The 24,434-nt window shown below is 43.9% G+C and overlaps 1 protein-coding gene across 2 annotated transcripts in view; it reads right to left on the bottom strand.

The window, feature by feature from the left end:
* The window catches only part of LOC120535975 (cell surface glycoprotein MUC18-like), a 74,905-nt gene extending 59,029 nt beyond the window's left edge, over positions 1-15,876 (bottom strand). For both annotated transcript variants that reach the window (XM_039764226.1, XM_039764227.1), the window contains exon 1: positions 15,752-15,876. In XM_039764226.1, the coding sequence (XP_039620160.1) occupies positions 15,752-15,815 (64 nt within the window). In that variant the 5' untranslated portion in view covers positions 15,816-15,876. The remainder of the gene's footprint in view (positions 1-15,751) is intronic.
* Between the last annotated feature and the right edge of the window lie 8,558 nt (positions 15,877-24,434).

The following is a 24,434-nucleotide window of genomic DNA, read 5'->3' as shown; positions in this document are numbered from 1 at the left end:
CGGCAATCAGTCCTAGCCACACCCCATTGTGGCGGAAGTGCCAGCGCGCACCCGAAGCCGTCCGGTGTCCCTGTCGTCTTCCCCCAGCACTTCCTGGTGTGGCGGAAGTGCTGGGCTCCAGGGTTCCTCAGGCACCTGGGCGCCGCCTGGTGGTGGCCATGGGCCCCTACAGGGCTGGGCTTCCAAGCCCTTTACCCGAGGCCCCCAACCTAACCAGGACCAGGCACAAGCCCTCCTCTGGTCCTCCTGGGCATCCCCGGCTGGGGACCACAATATATATATATATATATATATATATATATATATATATATATATATATATGTATATACACACAGTATAAACTAGCTGTGTAAGCCAGTGCTGTAAAAATCCCAGGGTCCTAGAAACTATTGAAATTGTTAGAAAATAAACTGAAATGTAGAGATGTCCGGTAATTGAAAGGAACTACTCTGGACATCTCTCTCCTAGGAGGATTTAATTTGCCAACGTGCTTGCATCGCTTATGTATTAGCGGCGAGAGGAAAAGTAAAAGGGATACCTTTTGCCAATGTTAGCGGCTAAGCAACTTTGTCTTTCTTCTGAGGTTTTGTTTTTCTGATGTGCTCGCCTCGCTTGTGTTATTAGCGGCTAATCGAGGTTTCTGTTTCCTCAGAGGCGGAGCCCTTAGTCTGACTCCACCTCTCACTTCCGGGCTGGAGAGACATGCAAACCTCCACACGTAGACGTTTATATATATATATATATATAAAGCAGGCTTAGAAGATATATACAGTATTTGCAAACTGAGCAGAAGAAAGTTAAGTGACTTGCTTAGGGTCACACAGTGAGTCGGAGGCAGTGACTGGACCAGTGACCTTGTAGCAGTGGCCACCAGACCACTCTGTGCCATCATTATGTGGGGTGTTAATCACTGAGATGGACTAATCAGGAATGATCCACAAAGACCTGGACCCGTCACACAGCATAGAGGAAGACAGCAGAACATTTCTCAAAATGAGCCTTAGGCAACTTTACAGTCTATGTGCATATTTTTCATTTATAGTCCAAGATCTCAGTATATGCTTTCTTATTTTTATATTTAATTTCCAAAACCAAGAACATTGCAATAGAATTGTACTAATCAAGCAAATAATAATAAGCCAAATACAGCCATTCACTTTGAATTGAATGCATTAAAAGCAAACATAAATAGAAAACAACAACAGCAAGGCGAGATTCAACCCAACCCAAAAAAAAAGAGCAAGAGAAGAGAGACACGGACAGAAAAGACAAACCCCATCTACCTTTTTTTTGAAGAAATGATAAAACAATTAATAACATTAGGAAGTCAGTTGCAGGCTCAGAAGGCTTATTCTAAAGTAATATTAATGAATTCTTTTAAATCTCTTGGACATATCCTCTAAGAGAGAATTCAATTTTTTCAAATTTGAGAAAATACAGAATGTCACTCATGTACACTGCTCAAAAAAAATGAAGGGAACGCTTAATCATCCCAGTCTAACACCGAGTCACTGAGGCCTCAGGGATATCAATCTGTCGAATTAGGAAGTGTATGTTACTGTGAATCAACGTCACCTGCTTTGGTGCCAATGAAAGTGACAAAGAGAGGACACAGCAAGACAACCCTCAAAAAGACAATGGTTCTGCAGGTGGGGGCCACAGACAGTTGCTCTCTGCTAATCCTTCTCTAGTTTTATGATTTGCTCGTTAATGTCCTTGTCACTTCTGGTAGCTTGAGGTGGTACCTGCAGATGATTCAGATTGCACAGGTGGTCCTGCTCCTCCAGGATGCCATTGCAAGAAGGTTGACCGTGTCTCCCAGCACATTCTCAACAGCATGGAGATGCTCTGTTACATGAGGAGAGCTGGACAGGGCCATAGAAGGGCATCAACCCAGCAGCAGTACTGGTATCTGCTCCTTTGTGCCCATCACCATTCACCAGAAAATACCACAACTGGCAGCTCTGTAAATGGCACCCCATTCTCTTCACAGATGAGAGCACACTGAGCACATATGACAGACATGAAAGAGTCTGGAGAGTCTTAGCGTCATGCAGCCTGCAACATCATCCAGCGTGACTGGTTTGTTGGTGGGTCAGTGATGGTCTGTGGAGGCACATCCATGGAGGGTCACACAGACCTCCACATGCTATGCAACAGTTCCCTGACTGCTGTTAGGTACCAGGATGAAATCCTTAGAGCCATTGTCAGAGCTTATGCTGGTGCAGTGGCCCGGGGTTCCTCCTGGTGCAGGTCAATGCCAGGCCTCAAGTGGCACTGATGCCATTGACTGGCCCACACGTTCCCCAGACCTGAATCCAATTGAGAACCTCTGGGATGTTATGTATCAGCATCTGATGACACCAAGCAGCACCACAGACTGTCTAGGAGCTCACTGATGCCCTAATTCAGGTCTGGGAGGAGATCATCCATCAACTCATCAGGCCCAGACGCTGTCAGGAGGGCACACAGGCACGTGGGGGCCATGCACACTACTGAGCCACATTAGGAGATGCTGTGCTGATATTCACGCAAGTTGGATCTGCCTGGGATTTCAATGTTTGACTTTGATCTTGATGTTGAATCAGCCCTCAGTGGGTTGGTGATTTTGGTTTCCAGTGACTGTTGTTCAGTGCAGGATTTCCGTATAAGCTACACAAGCTATAGCTTAGGGCCCCTGCCTTCTTGGGGGCCCCCAAAACAAATCATATTTGGCACTTACATAGAATATCTGGACAATAAAGGGCCCCATGTCTCAAATAGCTTAGGGCCTTATCAAGTCTAAATCCGGCCCTGCTGTAGTGACACCATTTTGTTCACAATGAGTTTCACAGAATTATTCAGTCAAGATGCTTTCAGGCTGAGATGCATTCACTGTTAAAATTTCTTATTATCAGCATTAAAAAATGAAAGTTCAGCTTTAAAATTAGATGGAATTGAGGAAACTTTATTCATTATATTATTATTAGTAGATGTACAGTGCTGTAACTTCAGCTATGAATACACAAATATGCATCACAATATATGGCATTAAATCTGGTACATGCATACTGTATATACGGTATTTTACATAGCCTGAATAACAGTATACATATTTGTTACCCTTGGATGTGAGTATAAAATGGCATATTATGGTATATGCAGTGCCATACTGGAGTATATTCAGTAATAATATTACATGCAGTAAAGCCTGGGCTCTAATAACATGCTTATGTGTTATGCTGAAGGTATTTAGCCTCAGCTCTCAGTATACAAATGTGCAATGCCGTGTATGCTGCGTCATATCTGAATACAGTCGTCCCTTTGTATCAGTGGGGGGCTGGTTTCAGGACCCTCCATGGAGTCCAAAATCTGCGAATGCTTAAATCCCTTATGCTAAAGGGTGTAATATTTGCACATAACTTACGCACATCCTCCCATATACTTTAAATCATTTCTAGATTACTTCCAATGCCTAATTCAATGTAAATTATTTAGGGAATAATAACAAGAAAAATTATCTGAACATGTTCAGTACAAATGTAATCCATTTTTGCCATCGTAGGGGCAGCGTTGACACTCCCACGAATTTCAGCTTCTTTACGCTTTATTGTGCGAATGCTCGACTCCTTCTTACTGACCTTACGGCCCACTTCAGCAAGCAACACGCCACTTTTCAAAAGATCTAAGAGAGATGGCACTTCGCTCCCTCTCAGCCTTTGAGGCATTGATTTAAACCACTTAATTGCTATTTTAGGAGCCATTTTCTCACAGAAACAAACCCTGCACACAACACAAGTAGCAGACAAACGGGACATAATGTGAACAATGTTCAAAGAATGAATGCTGGACAGAGACGGAGGGACTGTGAAAGGGTGTTGGAGCACCGTATTCTTTTTGGAACTTTCTGGAATGTTTTTTCAAACCGCGTTTGGATAAATCTTCACATGTAGAACACATTGATAGGGAGGGCTGACTGTATTTGTGTATGTATCGTGCGTAGTCTGAATTCTAACAATATACATTTGTACTTTATTTAACTATGCGCTGCGGTATATGCAAAGTTATATCCAAGTATGTATTTCACCTATAGCTTCAGTTCTTACAGTGTATATGAGTGTTTCATGAACTTTTTTCTTCTTGCAACCCAATCTTGCCCTTCTTAATGTCTTCGAGACCCAATCCGTGCTGACCATTTAGGGCAGGGGTCCTCAATCACGGTCCTGGAGGGCCGCAGTGGCTGCAGGTTTTTGCTCCCACCCAGTTGCTTAATAAGAAGCCCTTATTGCTCAAGTGACACTTCTGCTTCACTTTAGTTGTCTCGTTCGTTACGATTTTGAACCCTTATTGCTCATTTCAGTATTAAACAGTTGTATTCTTGGTTTTTAATTGCTCCTAATTAGCAATAACATGCAAATGACAAAAGAGACCAGCATTTCTCCATTTTGCTTGTTTCCATTTACACCCGTGTGTATTTATCATGCACTATTTGGTTTGATTAAATTTAATTAAGTGAAGGACTGAGAATTAGTCCTCCATTTTAGCCTTCAAATCATTTGGATGATATCCTTAGAATCGAGGATATGAGAAGGACCTGACATAGCAGAGTTAAAGCACTAACAAGCCATGAAATTAAATTATTGGCAAGAATTGCTTTCTAATTAAGCAACCGGGCTAGAAAAAAAACCTCCAGGAATGTGATTGAGGACCCTGGTTTAGGGTGTGAGATCCCTCTTGGAAAATCACCGACGACCAGCGACCGTTATAATGGAGAATTGGTGATAGTGGAGCAATGTCGCCAGTGACCCAGCGCAAGACAATTGGTAAACCATACATGACCCTTTTCTATTGACTACAAGAGTGAGTCACGACCCAAAATGCGACAACCTGCGACTGGACGCACAGTTAAGAACCTATGGTATTTTTATATGTTGTTCATTGTGTAATACCTCAGCTCTCAGAATACCAATAGGAATCGCAATATATAGAATGCAATGTTTGAGCACATCAGTGAAAGGCAACCTGTTTTGAGTTGCGGCGCACGAAGTTCAAAAATTTTCTTTTGTGGCACACCTGGGGGACTGCCCATAAATAGTCGTGACGACACAATCTATGGACATACATTTTACAAGTTTGAAAGACATTTTATTAATAAAGGAATCAAAGGATAAATCTTAAATTGAATTAATGTGAACGTTGAGATTGTTTTGCAGCACATATGAGATTGATGCGAGGATCAATTTTCGAAAGACAGACGCGCATTTCCTTGTCGATCATTTGAAGTCTTCTTAGACTTCATTTCCGTAAGTGTTCCGTTATCTGTTTTCCCAACATAAAATATATTTTTTTTAAACATTACCTTTTAATCAACCAAAAGTTCAAAAACACTAGCAATTTAAAATATTTTACAAAAGTTTTTGCGGCGCCCCTAGAAAATTCCACGGCGCACCGGTTACCCGACAATGGAGTACATACATACTGTACGTATTAGACAGGGCCCGTGTCCTAACAATATACATTTATGTTGTGCATTATGCATAGCCTTGGCTCTCAGTATACAAATAGGCATCAAAATATATAAATTGTCATGTCTGAGTACATACGTACTGTATGTATTACACATGGCCTGTGTTCTAACTGTATAAATGTATGTTGTCTTAGATCTGAACTTATGTAAAGTCATCACAGTATACAGAAGGTCATATCTGACTTTGAATTACTGTATTTCTCAGAATATGCACATATTAAGCACGTACCCTTAGATATGAGCACATACGTCCTTTATGGATTACCATCATCTCCCACGACCCAGAGGCATGCGTGCTGTTTAATCTTCGAACTCTAAATTGGCCCGACATGTCGTGTACAGGAGTGCGCCCTATAAGGTTTGATGTCCCGTCCACACGTGATTCCAGCTCTGTCAGGTTACAATGGAGTCTGTAATGATGGATGCATACAGTATGTACTTATTTTATGTGCACTGTAGTGTATGACTTCCACACAGTCCTACACGCTACATCCATGAGCTAATCGTCAGTTCAAATCCTGGGCAGATGGAGCCAGAGCTTGGAAGCAGGTGGCAATCTTTCCAAAATGCCTTCTGGCAGGAGGTAAACTGGAGGAGCACTTGGATATTCATCCCGATGGAGGCTGGCTGCGGGCCATTTCTGACAGAGGCACATTGCCTCCTACTTCACACATTCAGACAGACAGAAGAAGAGGATGGGAATGCTTGGAATGCCCACCCATCCTGTGCTTGTCAGACCAGAGGCCGGCCAGACTGCTAGGAAATTCAACAGCAAATTCGAATGGGTGAGGACTGCAAAAAAAAAATCAGGGTTTGCAGAGAGAAGAAAGGGAGCAATGGCTGGACTGTGCAAAGGCACGGAGAATTCACAAAGGGAGTGATTTATCCTGCATGGCCCTTGACCTGCAGGGACGTTGTGGTTTTTGACCTTGGAGCTCTGCACTTGCATAAAGTAACATCTTGTGGCTGTGTGTTGCCTATAAGTGGAGCCACATTTAACAGAACAAGTGGATTGCTACTAATTATTGGACTTTCTAAAATAGTGTGATGGCACAATGGTTAGTGGCATTGCCACACAGCTCCAGGGTCTGTTGGGTTCACATCTCTACTCTAGCCTTTGCCTGCCAGTATGGTGTTTACACATTGCTCTCATATTGTGTTGAGTGTTTCACCCCGGACTCCGTTGTCTTTCCACATGCCACAGTTCTGAAGGTTAGGTCTACTGGAGACTCTAAACTGGCATGGAGTGAATGAGTGTGCCCGGTGATGGACTTGCACCCTGTTCAGGATTGCCACCTGTCTTCTGTCTGAGGCTGCTAGAACAGGCTGTAGCTCTCCATGAGCCAATAAAGGATGGAATCAGCTCATAAAAAGACGTTTTCTGCTAACAGGCAGTCAAAGTCTGTTGTGGCAGAATGAGTCCAGGTTGGCATGTGCATCAACTAGGGAGCGTCTTCACACACACCCACATCTGGCTAACTTTGAGTCACTGATCATAAAAGTGGGGGAGTGTGCCAACACCACCAACCACTGAAAGTTGAGGGCCAGCTGCTAAGATATGACCATGCTGCCAGCTGTACCACCAGGCTCCCCCCCTTATGTTTGTCCACCCTCTCTAAAAATGAAAGCAGTAAACAAGTAAGCTACAGCAAAGCATCAATATTGAAAACAAAAGAGGGTGAGAGAATGCATGTTCAGTGCAATTTTCAAGATGGACAGTTGAGGAAAGGCAAAGTGGATTAGCGTTGAGATAATTCTCTTTCTTCAAATCTGCTGCCAGTGAAGAGAGGAAACAAGTCAAAACAGATAAGACCCTCGGGAACAGCAGGAAAATAAGCAAACTCTGGCAGCCAGCCTCTTACGGTCAGCACTCAGGCAGAGCGCGGTCAGGCAACACAAACTGTGCGAGTTGCCTAGGGTACCTACTGACAAAGGGGTCCCAGGGGTACCTTCTGAACCCAAGGTAATGCCTCAGGAGTGACTGGTCTGGACTGTCAGGATGGTTTGTGTACAGTATGGTGCCAGCTTCTCCCAGAGGCACCTCAGGCCTTGTGGAATAAGCAGTGGCAGCAGACATAAGCAGACACATACTGTATCTGTTGAGACATCGCTGTGCATGGAGCAGTATTGACCATCACATCTGTGCATGGAGACCCTAAGGAAGTGGTGCCCAAAGAATATTAACAAACACTGCGTTTGACAGTGTCACTGTCACTTGAAGGACTGCATGATGGTCTCATTCTGAAACAAACTGGGACTTGCAGTCTTATGCCAGCCTGTAGAGTGATGGGGGGGCCGTGGGCTACAGTCGCATGCCCACTGGATGAGGTCGACATGTACCTTATGATTGATGTGATTGCTGTTTGTAAGGGAAGGTTGCTGTTAGATTTTTCCCACTTTTTGTGCTCAGTATATGCTGTTGACCTCAATTATGGTGGTCCTGGGGAGTCTCAAAGGCTGCAAATTCTGCTTCAACCAGTCTTTTAGTTAGAACCCATTTGTTTGCTGCTAAAGAGATATCTTTTAGGAGATGAATATTAGTTAGCGCACGTTCAGAATTTCCAACTGTTTTAATTCCTTAAACTGTTCTCAAGTTAATAAGGAGTTGCAAATGATAACAGGGCCACCTGCTCTCTGGCTAACCTTTAATTCACGGCATGAAGTATCCATGTTTAAAACAATGTTTGGAAATATAAGGGACCAAGAAGTACAAACCTGTTCTGGTCCAAAAAGCATATTAAAGATGTCCTCTGAAAAGGAAAGTCTACTCTGTGATAAAAGTACAATTCACAGAATGAAATATCAAGTCTCTTCAGCAACAAGGACTGCCTTCTAGTGAGGAATCGGGTTAGAATGAAAACAGGCAGCCACTGCGGACCTTCAGGACCGTAATTGAGGACTCCTGCCTCACAGTCTCATGCCATCCATGGAGGTATCTGACCACTCATGCCCACTTAGTAGTGTGGTACGCGGGTGCTTTGTAGTCTTACGTCTGTCACAGTGGTGCATGTGCCAGTGGAGTGGGAGGGTGATAGGGGGCTTTGTACATCGTCATGCCTGCGTACCCCACAACTACAAGCTGGTGAAATGTGAAATTGGTTTTAGATAACTGACTTCGAAAGCAGATTCCTTGCCTAGAAAATCCCCTCAAAAATGAGTTGTGAATTAAGAAATTTTATAAAACATGCCCACAAATTGTAATTTAACAGATCGTTGCTAACAGTGTTGAGACAGATGTACTGTAGCTGAAATACACGACTGGCGTGTAATGCAAAGGCAGCTCAGCGTTGTCAGATGTGTGCAATTTGATTGGCTCTTCAGTGGAGCAACGCTCTGGGGGTCCCCTGCTCGACTCTGCTAGGCATGTGGGGCGCACTTGGAGGGGTGTGTTGTGGACTTGCACACCAATGCCCACTCTATTTGGTGGAGTCTCTTCATTCTCATGCCTTCAACTGGGTTCAGTCCACCCCTCATTGGTTTTCATGTGTCCCGAGTGGACGCTGTGACTGGATTAAAACTTGCTTCAGTTTGAGTGGGCAGACTGGCAGTCACTTCAGTTGCCCTCGTCCCTCATTTGCCTTTCATTCCTGTACTACATACCAGCCCATCAAGTGGGCTTTTCCCATATCATGCAGTGCATCCCTGGGGTTTAAGGCTTCCGGCAGAAGGATTAGACAACCTTGGGCTCCAGCTGCCATGACAGGGTGAGGGTGGGAAATCCTAACTCCAGCTCCAGCCCCAGCCCTGTCCTCACTTCATCCTACATCTTCAAAGTTGTTTTCCAGATGCTACATCAAAAAACAGAATGCACACCCCCCACCTTCAGACGGGACAGGGTGTACAGTTTCAAGAAAAGTGAGTACCCATGTGCTGGCAGGTCTGGGGTGAAAGGCGGCACTCACGTCTGCAGCTGTTGTGGAGGGAAAGACTAAGACGGACAGAAGGACAATCTGATGAAGAGATCGGGTGACAGCGGAGGGAGCAGCTCTGAGACAGGTGGGCACACAACACCTATGGACCCTGGGATGATTTATGAAGCTCAAATAAAATGAAGATTGACCTGATATGTGACTGGAGACCAAACAGATGCAAACAAAAATGGCGTTAAGCCAGGAGTGTTAACTGGCGGGCTTCAGCACCCCCGCCCTGGACTTTCTGTCACCTTTATCTTCAAGTACCTGAGCTCATAGCTCATTAATAGTGGTACAGTGGTGGTAACCAGAACAAGATGTTTGAGGGGCAGCAGGATATCTTCTGAGTGTCGCCAGCACCATGCACTGTTTTTGCCATTGTGTGAGAGTGCCACATTAACTGCCAAGTCGGCACCTTCTTTTCTCTGGCTTGAATTGCAAATGAGGGACATGAAAATCCCTCCTAACCCATCCTCCATCTTCCTCCAGGTGCTGCGATTTAATAACATGAAACAGCATTTGTGTGGCAAATGCAAATGGCCATGCAAACTAAAGGTCATTCAGTTTGAGGAGCCATGGAAGCAGCAATGGAGGACTTCAATTAAGTTATGCCCGTCTATTCATTTATCGCAGGCAGCACCACATGCCTCCAGTGTCTTAGGTGTAAGTGACCTCGATGTGATAAGCCTCAGAGATTTCTGAGGGTCTTAGGGTTCTGTGACCACCCTTTCACAAGAATATTTAAGATGCCAGAGTGGCAGTAGTCATGGATGCCATCCTTACAGGTGGCTGGTTCTCTGGATGCACTGACTGAACATTTTAAACTCCTACATAGCAGAATCCTATTAGCTCTGGCACCCTGTCAAAAGTCTTTAATGACTGGGTCTGAGGGTCTTGGACAGGACTGGTCTCACCCTTACAAGACTTGCATGCCTACTGTATGTCTGAGGGTCTTCAAGCTCGCTGGTCACACCCTTACAAGACTTGCATGCCTAAGTTTGAGGGTCTTCAGGCTCACTGGTCACACCCTTACAAGACTTACATGCCTGTGTCTTGAGGGTCTTCAAGCTCACTGATCACACCCTTACAAATCATAGATGCCAAAGTCTGAGAATGTCATGATTAGAGGGGCCAGATGGCAGAGACCATGACCTTCCCTTTAAAAACGCGTGAAGCCAGTGTCTGAGGGTCTTCGATTTCATGGGCCTCACCCTTACTTGTCAGTCTAAGGAGCGGACGTCCAGGGGTCTTGAGAGGAACAGATATCACTGTTGGAGGACCATATAGTTCTGCTTATCTCTGATGGCAGCTACTGAGGATTTCAGACTTCACTGCCCACACCATTTCAAGTGAATGTGCACTGCCAAAATCCAGGGGGCTTTAAGGGTCACAGACTGCATCCTTAAAGTCCACAGATTCTAACACCTGAACCTCTTCAGTTTCACCAATTCTGCATTTTGAGTTGCCCAAATATCCTAGAGGGCACATCTCACGCTCCACTGATTGAGGTTCTGAGGTTCACTGAGTCTCCGGGCTCATTAACCAGTCCTCAATAAAGAATCAGCCGACAGTGTCTACTACTTTTATGGTCCACTGAGCCCATCTTTAAAGGTCTCAGATGCCAATTTCCAAGGGTCTCAGGACCACTGCCTCACAGCCTCCTGTTTGCAGTGGCAGATTTATAGCTGCACATTTGCAGGCCTCTGAGGTCTCTGACAGCGTTGTGGACAGGCAGAGCACAGACAAAACTCAGAGTTCCATCTTTAAAGCACAGCAGTGAAGAGCTCAGCCGCTACTCTGGCACTCCATCCCTCCCACCAGGCCAGGTGGTACGTTTCCATGTCACACACCAGGAGCGACTATCGGCCCTGAACCGCTCCAAGAAATCAAGCAGGGAAGGGGCTTGTGACCAGACTCGAAGGAGGCATAAGGCGCTTCTTTGGGAATCTCCTTGTAAGGCAAAGCAAAACAAAACCGTGAAGTGCGTTCCTGTGCCAACACCATGGACTCTAAGAACTGCGTTGTCAGTTTCGTGGTGTGCGCTCCTGTGATCCCTAAACTCCCACCCAGCCCGTAATTCTCACACTGGCTTCTTTCCACTGGCTGCTAGCCAAGCGGATCCTGACTGCTTGATAAGGATGGGCTGCTGTGCGGGGATGAAGAGGTGGGTTTATAATGGCCCACCTGACTAGAGGTACTTCATTCCAACATCAGTCACTTCACAGCTCACTCTTGAGCTGCCAGGAGGTGACAGGAAGGGAAAAGCGTCTGAGTCCACAGCCACATGTTACACCTGTCCACCCCAGGAAGACTCGCAAACCTCGGGCATCGCTGAGAGTAATGGATGGCGGGGTGGCACAGGGTTAGCCCTGTTCTCTAGTTGATCCAAAGACCAGAGTTCAAATGTTGCCATGTTTATAGTTTTTCTGCCATATTTTTTACGGCTGACTTGTGACTGTGAATTTGCCAGTATGTGTGCTTAGGTGCTAATCATAATGGGCTGATGTCCCATACAGAGCTGGTTGCTGCTTTGCTCTCAGTACTGCTATGGTGCTTTACAGAAATATTAATAAAAGATGTGGGGCAGCACGGTGGCGCAGTGGTAGCACTGCTGCCTCACACTAAGGACACCTGGGTTTGCTTCCTGCGTCCTCCCTGCGTGAAGTTTTCATGTTCTCCCTTTGTCACCATAGGTGTTCTCTGGGCGCTCCAGTTTCCTTCCACAGTCCAAAGGCATGCATGTTAGGCGCATTGGCAATCCTAAATTGTCCCTACTGTGTGCTTGGTGTGTGTGTGTGTGTGTGTCCTGCGGTGGGCTGGCAGCCTGCCCGGGGATTTGTTCCTGCCTTGTGCCCTGTGTTGGCTGGGATTGTCTCCAGCAGACCCCTATGACCCTGTGTTAGGATATAACGGGTTGGATGATGACTGACTGACTCATTAATAATAGACATATTTATTTATTTAAATAAAAAAATCAAAGGTAATCGACTTGCAGCTCGTCCATGTTTAGGAATTGCCTGGGAAATGATCCAGTTAACAAGGTTTGAAAAATGAATGAATGAAATGTTCATATTTGGTTAGTAGGTGTCTGTAAATTGGCCGAGTGTGAATGAGTGTGCCCTGATATTATTGTATGCAAGGCTGACACCGCTCTCCAAGGTAACTTACAAGGTCAGGACAGAGGATGCTTGTCCATCCATCCATCCATATGTTCACTTATCCAGGACAAGGTCACAGGGAAGCTGGAGTTTATCCATTACCAGCTTAACACACACACACACACACACATAAGGGACCAATGTAGTCCACATAACCCGCATGTCTTTGGACTGTGAGAGGAAACTGGTGCGCCCAGAGAACACCCACGGTGACAAAGGGAGAACAAGCAAACTCCACACAGGGAACCCGTCTTTAATTTTATTTTGTACATTTTGAATAATTAGAATGCAGTGTCTGGTGAGACGCCAGTTTATCCATCACTCTTTCCCAGGCTAGCGATTTGGAGGCAATGGTGACCTTAGGACCCTAAGGGTTCACCCTGAAGTTCCAGACCTCTGATCCAAGCACCTGGCAGTGGGACTTTTAACAGTTGTGATTGCCTGTAATGGGTGGCACAGTGGCACAGTAGTAACGCTGCTGCCTCGCAGTTAGGAGTTCACGGTTCATGCCCTGATCCCTCCATGCGTGGAGTTTCCATGTTCGCCCCAAGTCTTCAGGGTTCCCTCTCAGTTCTCTGGTGTTCTCCCACAGGCCAAAGACATGTAGATCAGGTGGATTGGTGATACTAAACTGGCCCTAGTGTGTGGTTAGGGTGTGTGTGTGTTTGCCTTACAATGGACTGACACCCATGTCAGGGTTTGTTCCTGCCTTGAGCCCTATGCATCCTGGGATAGGCTCCAGCAGACCCCCATGACCCTGTTCAGGACTGAGCGGGTTAGGAAATGACTGACTGACTGATTGTCTGTGGTGGGCCTGAACAGAGTGCTCCAATTATAACACGTCTTAAACAAACATTCACTTAAGCTTCTGCCCACAAAAGAGGAACTTTTTCCTATGGTTTTACCAACTTGCCCCAGCTGCAGCTGAAGGCTTTGTCAATTATCGGCCCTCCATTTCCTTCTAAATCTCCAGATAATCACATTGAGAATTAGAAACTGATATGTTAATTTTTCTTCTTTAGGCCTTAAGTGACACCACACCATTTATTGACTGGAATCAACTCTTAAAATGAGCTTTTTTCTGGTGGTCCAAGGTGGCTTGTTCTCTGACAGCAGGTGAGATATCTAAACTCCTCAGGGTCAAAATGTAAGTCAAGACGGGCAAATCTGAGATCCATCCATCCACCCATCCATTTTACAAACCAGCTTTATCCTGAACAGGGTTGTAGGGAAGCCTGACCCATCCCAGCAAGCATAGGACTCAAGGCAGGAACAACCACTGGACAGGCGCCCGACTATCACAAGGGAAACCTGAGATCTTGTAACCTAAAATCCTGGCTCTTAACAGCAAGTCAGTGCTGCCTGCCTAACTTTATAGCCCTTTGTGACACAGATGATGAAAGCAGACTGGGGAATTGTACTCCCCAGGATCAAAGAGATCCCAGCCTAAGCTCTTAACGTCAAGAAATATTCAGCAAGACCTCACCAGCTCATGTCAAATAGCAGGTTTTACATGCTGGAATTATTTGCCAAGACTCAGTTTCAAGTTACTGCACATCTGTAGAAGGGTTCCATGCCCACTTCCCACTCAGCTCTTCACCTTATGAAATGTACCCATTGGATCATCAGTAAGACCTCAATCTCAGTTTAGTACCAGGTCTATTAGAAGAACAGCAGAGTCCATCCCAACCCATCTCAGAACCAGTCACCAAAAAGCTGGTCCTTATTTTGATATAAATCTGAGTTGAACTTCTCACCTGAAGGTTTGCAGGGACCAAACTAAACAATAATTTATGATTTGATCTCTAATTTCAGATTGTAAAATTCACCAGGGGACCAATCAGGGTGACCTCTATCTGTTATCTTAAGATGGATGGAGCTATGGCTTGTCCCAACAGTAAAGGGGGCAATGCAAGTGCCAACCATGAATAGATTGCCAGTCCATCACATGATAACAATTGTTCTCACATTTATTCATACCTGGTCAGTTTAGTGTAGCCAGTTAACTCAGTGTGTAACAGTTTTACACAGCCCACATCCCAGTTACATGTCACTTCTGTTGAAAATTAACCTGGTAACCGAATGCACCATCTACTGGAAAACTGCCCATTTCAGGGTTTCTTCCTGCCTTGTGCCTGATTTTGCCAGGATAGCCTCCATTAAAAAAAAGGAATTAACTAAATTTAGTACCGTTATATTCTGATATCAGCCTTCATCTAGACTGTAAAAGGATCATTTACCTCGTGAATAATCGTATTGCAGCCCCCATCTGGAGCTAGGGTGGTCCTTCAGTTCCAGGACTGATATGTCAGTGTTTAGAGGTTGGTATTCCCCAAATCCCAAAAAGATTCAGAGCCACTTAACAGAAGCCAGTGCTGTACTTCCCGTCGTGCAAACTCACAGAGAAGGTCCTGTTGCCCCCTCGTGACTCATAAAACGGCTCGTTCGTGTTCGCCAACCCCCCAACCAACTGACTTTTGCGCCCTCTCCGTGGGAACTTGAATTCCAGTTCCATCCAAGTCTTCCTTTTGACACACATCACGCGAATTAAGTTTGTTTTGCGAATTTACAGACGGCCGTCTGTCCCATTTGCTGAGGAGCAGGTCCGCTCTGGGGTCCAATGCACACTTGACATCTAAAGTCGCTCCAACAGATGAAAAAAAAACGAAGTCGGCAGCTAATCAAAAGTTCCCTTATTCTCTAAAATAAATCCTCTGTTTTATTCTAAGGCTCAGGAAAAAAAAAAGCTTTTCATTGGCACAGCCGGCAGTCTCCAGTATAGTTGCCGAGGCGTGGCGGAGGGCACAGCTACTGAGGAACACCACTACAAAAGCCGCAAAGTCCGGTGTGGAGTCGACTGCACGCGCTCGCCAGTCTCTGTACCCTGTGATGTAAAACAAACGGCGATCGCCTCTGAAAGTTTCCGAGCGCAGTGAAAGCTTAAAGAAACGAGATCTGTTAAGGTTAGTGCCGAGTCCAGACCGCATGTGAACAGAGCCATGCTCGCCGCAGCGCAAAGCAACACTAGAGGCATCGGCAAAGCGCCAACTAAAATCTCATATAAAAGCACAGCGACCAAATGAACATATATAGTGCCGATCACAACCCCCGGCTTTCCCACGAAAGTTCATGTCGGTAAACTGGGTCTGAAAATCTGTAGCGGCGGCTCACCTACCTGAGAGTGTAGCGAGGAGGATGCCTAGCGCAGCCTGCATCAGCGCAGCTGTCCGCAGAGCCATGTTAACCGCGTGCTTATCACAAACCCAAATGGGAACTGTGGTGCTCTGCGCTGCGCTCTCTGGACACACAGAGAGTGAGTGAGAGAGAGAGAGAGAGAGAGAGAGAGAGCGAAGGGGAGGAGATTAGTCCAACGCTCCGCTCATTAAAGCGCCTGCCTGCCTGTCTGAGCTTTCTTTCTTTCTTTCTTCTCATCATCAGACCAGCGTTGTTGACAGCTTGTCAACTTGTCACCCAAATTTCATTTTCTCCTAGAGCCATAACTACCCCCCCAATGCCGCGCCCCTCCCCGCTGGGCTAATTAACTCCATCAAAACGAACAGAAGGGACACGCAGCCAGACACAATAAACCGTGCCGATTTATTACAAATGGAATGCTTAAAGAAGTTGTAGCAAGTCATTAATCTTTAATGGGACAAAAATATGCGCAAATATTTATTCGATGGGGCATCCGTGATGAAAATGTTTTGGGATTAAGACAGTTAGAACTGAAGCGCGGGGATCTCTCGAAATCATCTCGTCTGTGATAGAAAGACACATAACTCACACACGTAGGGAAGGTGTAACGAATGGCAGGTTAGTTTCCGTGCCTTGAGAGGAACTGGCGCTTAGTCCCCCCATGGTCACATCCTCGTGTCTGATAGCCTACTGCTGGGATTGGCTCTCAGTCCACGGGCTCCCATTCTTTATAAAGCAGAACCAGTCCACCCAAAACGTTCTGCCTTGTAGTCAAACCCCCCTAGTATAATCTAATGCCGTGCAGTAGAGCATGATGTTGGATTCCTGGTTACTTCTAATAGTAGTCCTACTGCTTGATTTTGGATAGTTATTTTTAACATATTTTAAATGAGTACATTTTACATACCATTTTCTAAACGTGTTTAATCGTGAGGAGGGTCGGTCGCGTGAAACTGGAGCCCACCTCAGCAAGCATAGGGCGCAAGACTGGAACAATCCCTGGACAAAACGACGGTGTTTTGCAGGGAAACACGCTCACACACACACACACTATAACACTGACATTACTTAAATATACAAGTAGATAAAGTTACTCAATAATGTTGCTTGTAATATGTTGCCATAATGTGTTGAGTGAATCCAACACATTGTTTACAGTGCAGAAGAGCTGTTAATTACAGTAAATTACAGCGGACTCTTGATACATGTGATTGATTGTTGTGTGATATGTCACTAGGCCAGGGGTTCGCAACCTTTTTTCTTGACAAACGCCCCCACACAGGAAGTGAATGTTAGAAAATACCACAATATGTACAGCCTTAAAACTCTTATATACAACTAAAGGTGATGTTTCTTCATTTCCTTAATTCCAAATATTGCATTTTTTGGATTTTAACAAGTGATTTGTGGTAGGTAGTGTATGGATGCATGTCTTTTAGTTTTCTTATAGACAAATGCTTTTTAGTTTATTATTAATTTAATGCAGTACCAGCATTGTGGCTTGATATGGAATAAAAAAATGAAAAGCCTAAAATTTTTATTCCTTTAATTTAAACATATGAAATCTGATAAAATGAAGTATTCACAAGTTACATTCATCCATTTTCTAACCCGCTGAATCCAAATACAGGGTCATGGGGGTCTGCTGGAGCCAATCCCAGCCAACAAGGCAGGAACCAATCCTGAGCAGGGTGCCAACCCACCGCAGGACACACACAAACTGGCCAATTTAGAATCGCCAATCCACCTAACCTGCATGTCTTTGGATTGTGGGAGGAAACCCATGCAGACACGAGGAGAACATGCAAACTCCATGCAGGGAGGACCCGGAAAGCAAACCCGGGTCTCCTAACTGCGAGGCAGCAGCGCTACCACTGCGCCACCGTGCCGCCCTCAAGTTACATTCAGGTCAAAAAAAAAAAAGTAAGTTAACTCTGCCAATTGTGGAAAACAGATCAGACTTAGGAGACATTTAGGGGTACATAAAGTGTTTTGGTATACCTTCCATATTAAAGGGTAACAGTAGTTTAGTATTTTGGTTTGCAGTGTCCAGTGAAATATATAAGCATTTATTTTAGAAATGACATGCTGAAATGGTCAAGTGAATGTTCCAGGGAGATGGTTCAAGAACTATGGCTGATGAAATTTTCTTTCACGCACCTATAGTAAGCAGTGCGGGATTTACGTGTAAGCTACACAAGCTATAGCTTAGGGCCCCCAAAACAAATCATATTTGGCACTTACATAGAATATCTGGACTTATAAAGGGCCCCATGTCTCAAATAGCTTAGGGCCTTATCAAGTCTAAATCGGCCCTGCTAGTAAGTCTTGCTAGTCGGCAGGTACAGAATAAGAACTGAATTCAAGAGATATTAAAGATCAAGGATATAATGGAGAAAGACTTTTATACTCTATGATGAGGCACCTCATGTCTGTTAACTCATCAGAGCATATTGTGTCAGCGTTAATTCAGCGCTGCTATGCAAATTCCGTTTTTATCAAGCGGACCTCTGGCCGCCCTTATTTGATCAGTTGGTAAAACCGGCTGCTTGTGACGATGAATTCTCCCTCTTCACACATTTGCTGAAGAGATAATTAACAACGCAATGGTTTCGGACTCAAAGATGTTTTATTAAACTTGTCCTAGTAGAGGATGCGTTTCTTTGTTTAATTAATAATTTCATTTCTACCACACAATGTGTAGGGTGAGTCAGCTGTCCAGCTTCTGCGTTCTCCTTATTTTTGTAAGGAAGGCGGAAGGTTCCTGAACCTTGGTAACTCTGTCCGAAACAAACACTTACCACTGTTGATTAATATCCATTAATATTAATATTAAGTATACACAAAATTGAAAATGTATTATTCATACTTGTTCATATTCGTCTTTCTTTCAGCATCACAATGCCCGTTATGAAAATGACGGTACAGTAAAAGCATTTACCAAAATTAAAAATGTAAAGCTGGCAAAGCAGACCCACACACACACGTGAGTGAAGAACACCACTCACCTGTTAAGATGCTCTTTTTCGCAAAAATAAAAATCCGTCTGTTTTGACGCCCACATTCCGGCCGTCGTCGACTTTGGCAAGAAGTCTTACAGCAGGAGCGGAGCGGAGGAGCTGGAGAGAAGCCGGTGACACGCATTCAGTGCCAATAAGTATAGCCAACTTCAGCCTCGTCGTTTAATGCTAAGGGTCACTTTTCCTTTATTTGTTTGTTTGTTTGTATTTTCTCACCCATCACCCGAGAGCTGCTCAGGTATCGGTATATTTGGACTATTGATGCAACAACTGGAGAACACTTTTCAGTTATACTTATTTTTAAAAATACGTGAGATCATTGAAAGACAATCTTTAAAATGTGACTTTTTTAAGAACATATGGACCCCCGCCACTTTGAAAACCTGCAGTAAACGATCAGAAAATGAATCGTTAGGTGGGAGGCGGAATGCAGTGTGTTTTGTGGTACAACTCTAATTAACTTTCGTTTGATAACATAGTCAGGTGAAGATTAAACCCCCGAAAGCTTCCAGTGGGCTCAGCAGCGGGGGCGTCGCTATATGCAGCTCATTAGTTTCCTTATGGGGTGTTGGCCTTCCCGGCTCTTGTTCAGAAAGCGGACGCCACTTGGTTGTTTCACAATAATTAAGATTAGGTATATAAGTATGGTTTCACATTTCTCTTATCATCTTAGGGCTAAAATAGTGATTTAACATCAGGGACGTATTTGATTGACCTTAAGGTTAGTGTTTGGGCGAGGGGAAGGCCGTCTCAAGTGGCGTCCGCTTTCTGAACAAGACCCGGCCTTCCCCCTAGGAGTTTTCGCGGTGGTCGGCAAACCGGGAAGAACAAGGGCTGGGCTTGCGACAATCTGGGGGCAGAAGCTTAAGTGCATCGGACAGGTCGGAGGAGGGCTGTCATTGATCACAGGGTGGACGCCTGAGATCAGGGGCTTGTGCCCCGGAAGCCCCCCCGCCAACGACGCCACTGCTCAATAATGTCCAGTTCATTGGTATGGGAGCGTTGATCACTGCAGGAATCTATTCAATAAACGTAAACAACCGATTAGGTGAACTGAGACACGTACTTCTCTGAACAAATGATGTGTGCATCATACGATCGCGTTTATTTATGGGGCTTATAAATGTACGCAAAACGCCTTATTCATCACAAGTGCATAGTTTGCTATTGATATCTGGCCGATGCCTTTATCAGAGCTAATTTAACAAATCACAAGTGGATCGTTTATATTAAAATGATCAACCCGGAGATTTTATATAAAATGAATTCCAAAGACAATGAGCAGCCTATGTTATTTATTTGCGAGGCACTTTGTATCTAAGGAATTGCGCTGATATCTGGAAGGTTGTCGGTTCAAATGCCGTTACTGTTTTATGAAGGCACTTTAGGGTTCTTTACAGGGTTGTGTGGTTCCTCACTGCTCGACCAAACACTTTCAGTCTGAGAAGGGATCTTTGCGTATAAAGTTGGTTCTTTATTGAAAAACGTCCAGAAAAAAAACAACAACACTGAAATCTTTGATGTATAATAAAATACCTAGCAGGACACTAACAGATTAGGGAAACCTGAACTTGGCCTGTGTTAGTGTATGCAGCAAGAGTCCCTTTAAAAATCGGGAACCCACTGGGAATTTCACAAAATTATGCAGTTACCGTGTATGAAGCCTGTTAAGATCTAAATAAATGAAAGGTTCTTTTTTGGACCCTCCTTGAAGTGGATGGGTCTCTTTGGCGTCGTTCTGAAGAAACACTTAACACCTTCATTTTTATGAGTTTAATTCGAGGAATTTGCTATATTTGTCCATCAGTCTACACTCAATATCCCATTAAGTAGGTCTTATTTATCTAAGGATAGGAAGAAATGCAATTTGGTATTATCTTGCACTGAAAATGCTATCGTTTACTGACATTAGCAGTCAACAAGGAATTAGCTATCTCACATGAAGGCTCCATGCATGATCCGTTATTAATTTAGATCTGTAACAGGCTCCATACAGTCAGTAACTGAATAAATGGGAACAGATTTAAGCGCCTTGAGCGTGGGAAAGGCGCTATATAAATAAAATGTATTATTATTATTATTATTATTAAATATCAATGGCTCCACATTTTAAAAGGACTCTAAATACAACATCTGCTCAGTTCAGGTTTTCATGATCTGTGTCCTGCTAGGAAGCCTATACCAAACATTAAAGATTTCAGTTTTTTTTTTCTTCTTCTAAATCTTTCTCACAGCGAAAGGTTGTTTTGTCAAACAAAAGAAAGCACAAAAACTAGTAAAGAACCATAAGGTACTATAAAATGAATTATTATTATTAGCATTATAAGTAAGTGGACGATTCCTGCATTCCTTCAGAGTCTCAGATTGCTTTTTGAGCCCTACGTGTGTTCTAGAAGCTGCATTTTATGTACAAATCCTGTATTCATTCCTATATTAACACATCACACAAATTAAATACTATAAGTCTTATCTCCACGGAATGTATAAGCATTATATTAACTCCTACTCAATGGCCACACTGCTCGCATGCGCCACAAGCGCACATATTCGCTGATCCGTCAACAATAGAAGGTGGTTTGCTTTTCTGTTTTCAGCATTTGGTCAGACACCAGCTGTCTACGCTCTTAAAAATAAAGGTGGCCCCTTACTGAGTTGTGGGGTTCTTCATAAATCCATTGCTTGACATAAAAAAATCATTCTTGGAAGAATTCTTAGGGCTTTGAAAATGTTCTTAATGTATGGACAAAACAGAAGTCTTTAGAGTAGGCTACTAGCGGGATATGACAGATCAACAAAACCGATGTTCTTGTATCTACCCTTTTAACATCAGGAACCTTTAGTATTTCACAAATCTATTACCAGTCATGGTTATATGAAATCTGGCACAGATCTAAAGAAAAGGTTCTTTCTAGATCTTTCACATGGATATTTTTTTTTTTGGGAAACAAAAATGTCCTATGACAAGGGTCCTCAGTTACAGTCTTGGAGGGTCACAGTGGCTGCAGGTTTTCAGTCCAGTTTCCTAATTAGAAAGCAGTCCTTGCCGGTAGCGAGACTTCATATTTAATTCTATGGCTTGTTTGTGCTTTCATTATTCCAAGATGATCTTCGTCACACTGGAGCTTTTTGTTTTCTGAGGACATTATCCTTATGTTTGGTATCAAGGACAGATTTGTAACTCTCGGTCCTTATTTCCTTCTCTCTCATTTATTTCTAAATGGTGTATTAACATACATTCTCCATGATGTGAACAGTTTTAAACGGAAGCACGTTATCTGGAGAGCTGGTGTCTCCTCTGTCATTTGCACCTTAACTGATGGCAGGTTAAGAAAACAGGCAACAGTTTAAACCTAGATGCAACTGTTTAAAACTAAAATAAGAAATGAAGGATTCGGAATGCTAAAAAGCAAGTTAACTAAAACTAAGACCCCCCATGAAATAAATCCATCCACCCATCCATTGTCTTACCCGCTGAATCCGAACACAGGGTCACGGGGGTCTGCCGGAGCCAATCCCAGCCAACACAGGGCACAAGGCAGGAACCAATCCTGGGTAGGGTGCCAACCCACCTCAGGACACACACTCAAACACACCCACACACCAAGCACACACTAGGGCCAATTTAGAATCGCCAATCCACCTAACCAGCATGTCTTTGGACTGTGGGAGGAAACCCACGCAGACACGGGGAGAACATGCAAACTCCACGCAGGGAGGACCCGGGAAGCGAACCCAGGTCAATGAAATAAATGAGTTCTAATTAATCATTCTAATTATGCAAAAACCTGCAGCCATGGACTACGGCCCCCTAGGATGCGAGCGAGCAGCGAATTGTCCCGTGGCATCGCTTCGAAGAATCACTTTGGCTCTTTGATTTCGAAGAGTTGCTTAATGTTTAACAGATCGCTTGCAGTGAAGGTGACATCAGTTGACACTATAAATTGCTCATCACCGTCATCCATTTTATAAATCTCTTTTCGACACTAACAACGGACGCAATGTAGGAACCGACTTTGAACAGGATGCCAGTCGTACCTGGACACATCGATATCGCCCATCGGGTTTACCTGTTGTTTTTGCTAGAAGACCCCTGAGACCACCCACTCTCTATTGGAGCCAGTGTCAGACAGAAGTGAACAGATAACGCATCTGCTTTCACCCTTCACATCACATTAAAAGCGAAAGCCTCACTGCAGGAATGCAGACGTCAACATGTTTTTGTTCTTTTCGCCCCGTAACTACTTTATGATTACCTCGTAAATATTAAAACAATACGACATTACTGCACTTCTATAGAAAACCGCGTGGACAGCAGTGACAAAATTGCTTTGCTAAACAGAACAACACAAACGGAGGTCAGAACTATAAATGCTAATTACTTAACCCTTTGGCTTTATTTAAATAGACAAGGCATTGTACAACACACTCAGCTAACCATTTTAAACGTTCAGTCAATCACTCGGAAAATGTTACATCTTCATTACCGTTTTTAAAGTAAATTAGGGGTCGCATCTGTAAGGGCTGCGGACACACTGCCCTTGAACTCCTCTCCGACTCGCACTTGGTTGAGCAGTTTGTCAGTTCTTTCAATGCTCCGAGAACTTTCCTCCCAAATCTTAGACAGCCACATTGACGACTGTGAACTGTCATAAAATACTTTGACATATCCTCTACATTGAGGAATATTATGGACAAAATTAAATAAATAAAAAAAGTAAAATGTGACTAAATAATGACAACATGAGTAGCAATAAATGTGTCATGAAATGGATTTTGTTGCTTACTATTTATTAATGCAGTTCTTCTATCAGTGACACCCGCACAACATGAAATACTCCCTGAAATGAAAACCATCAATTTCACTTGTCAGCGTCGAGGGGAGGGGCTCTAGCAAGTACTGCGTTTTGATTGGTGAGTGGTTGTTAAAGTGGATATCAATCAGCCTTTAGCCATCAAGTGCCACATTCACAGTAGACACTTTACTTGCAAACTACTTCCTTGATTGAAAGATGCCTCTTCTCACGGCATTCCTGGGTGCGTTCACAGTTGCAACTTTGAGCCACGTGACTTCCAAAGGAGACGTAAAGTCGACCAATCAAAACACAGTACTCGATGGAGGCCAGTGACAGTTTTAACTTTAGGGCTTATTTCATGTTGCGTGCGGTGCCACATAAATAAATGGATACATACATACATAAATAAACATTATAAGAAACTGTGCTATAGGTACAGCGGACTGAAAAAATTGATGGGCGAATTACATAAAATGCTGTATGTAATGTGCTTCGAACTCTGTCTACTTTACAGTTGATCACTGGCAGAAATATCCTATGTAGATTTTGTTTTATTTATTCAGGATTTAAAATAATAGACATTGGATTATTTGGTCAGCTGCTCTGGCGGCTGCAGACACGTCCGGCGAAATTGCTTGCAAAGGTCGTCGATTAATAATATTAACATATTGTTTTTCTAAATAAACGCATTATAAATAATGAAGGCCGTATCAATAAATACATTCCCCTCAGAGCCAATTCAAATAGCTGCGGCTTTACTTCAGCAGTTCCAGCTCTAACCATCAAGTCTAAGGCCAAGTAAATAATGAAGGCATCAAGTAAGGAACGCCTTGCCGGCATGCTTAGCAAG

Source organism: Polypterus senegalus, chromosome 9 (genome assembly GCF_016835505.1).
Source record: "Polypterus senegalus isolate Bchr_013 chromosome 9, ASM1683550v1, whole genome shotgun sequence".
Taxonomy (NCBI): domain Eukaryota; kingdom Metazoa; phylum Chordata; class Cladistia; order Polypteriformes; family Polypteridae; genus Polypterus; species Polypterus senegalus.
Note: the sequence above shows the minus strand (reverse complement) of the source record. Positions and strands in the feature narration are given on the sequence as shown.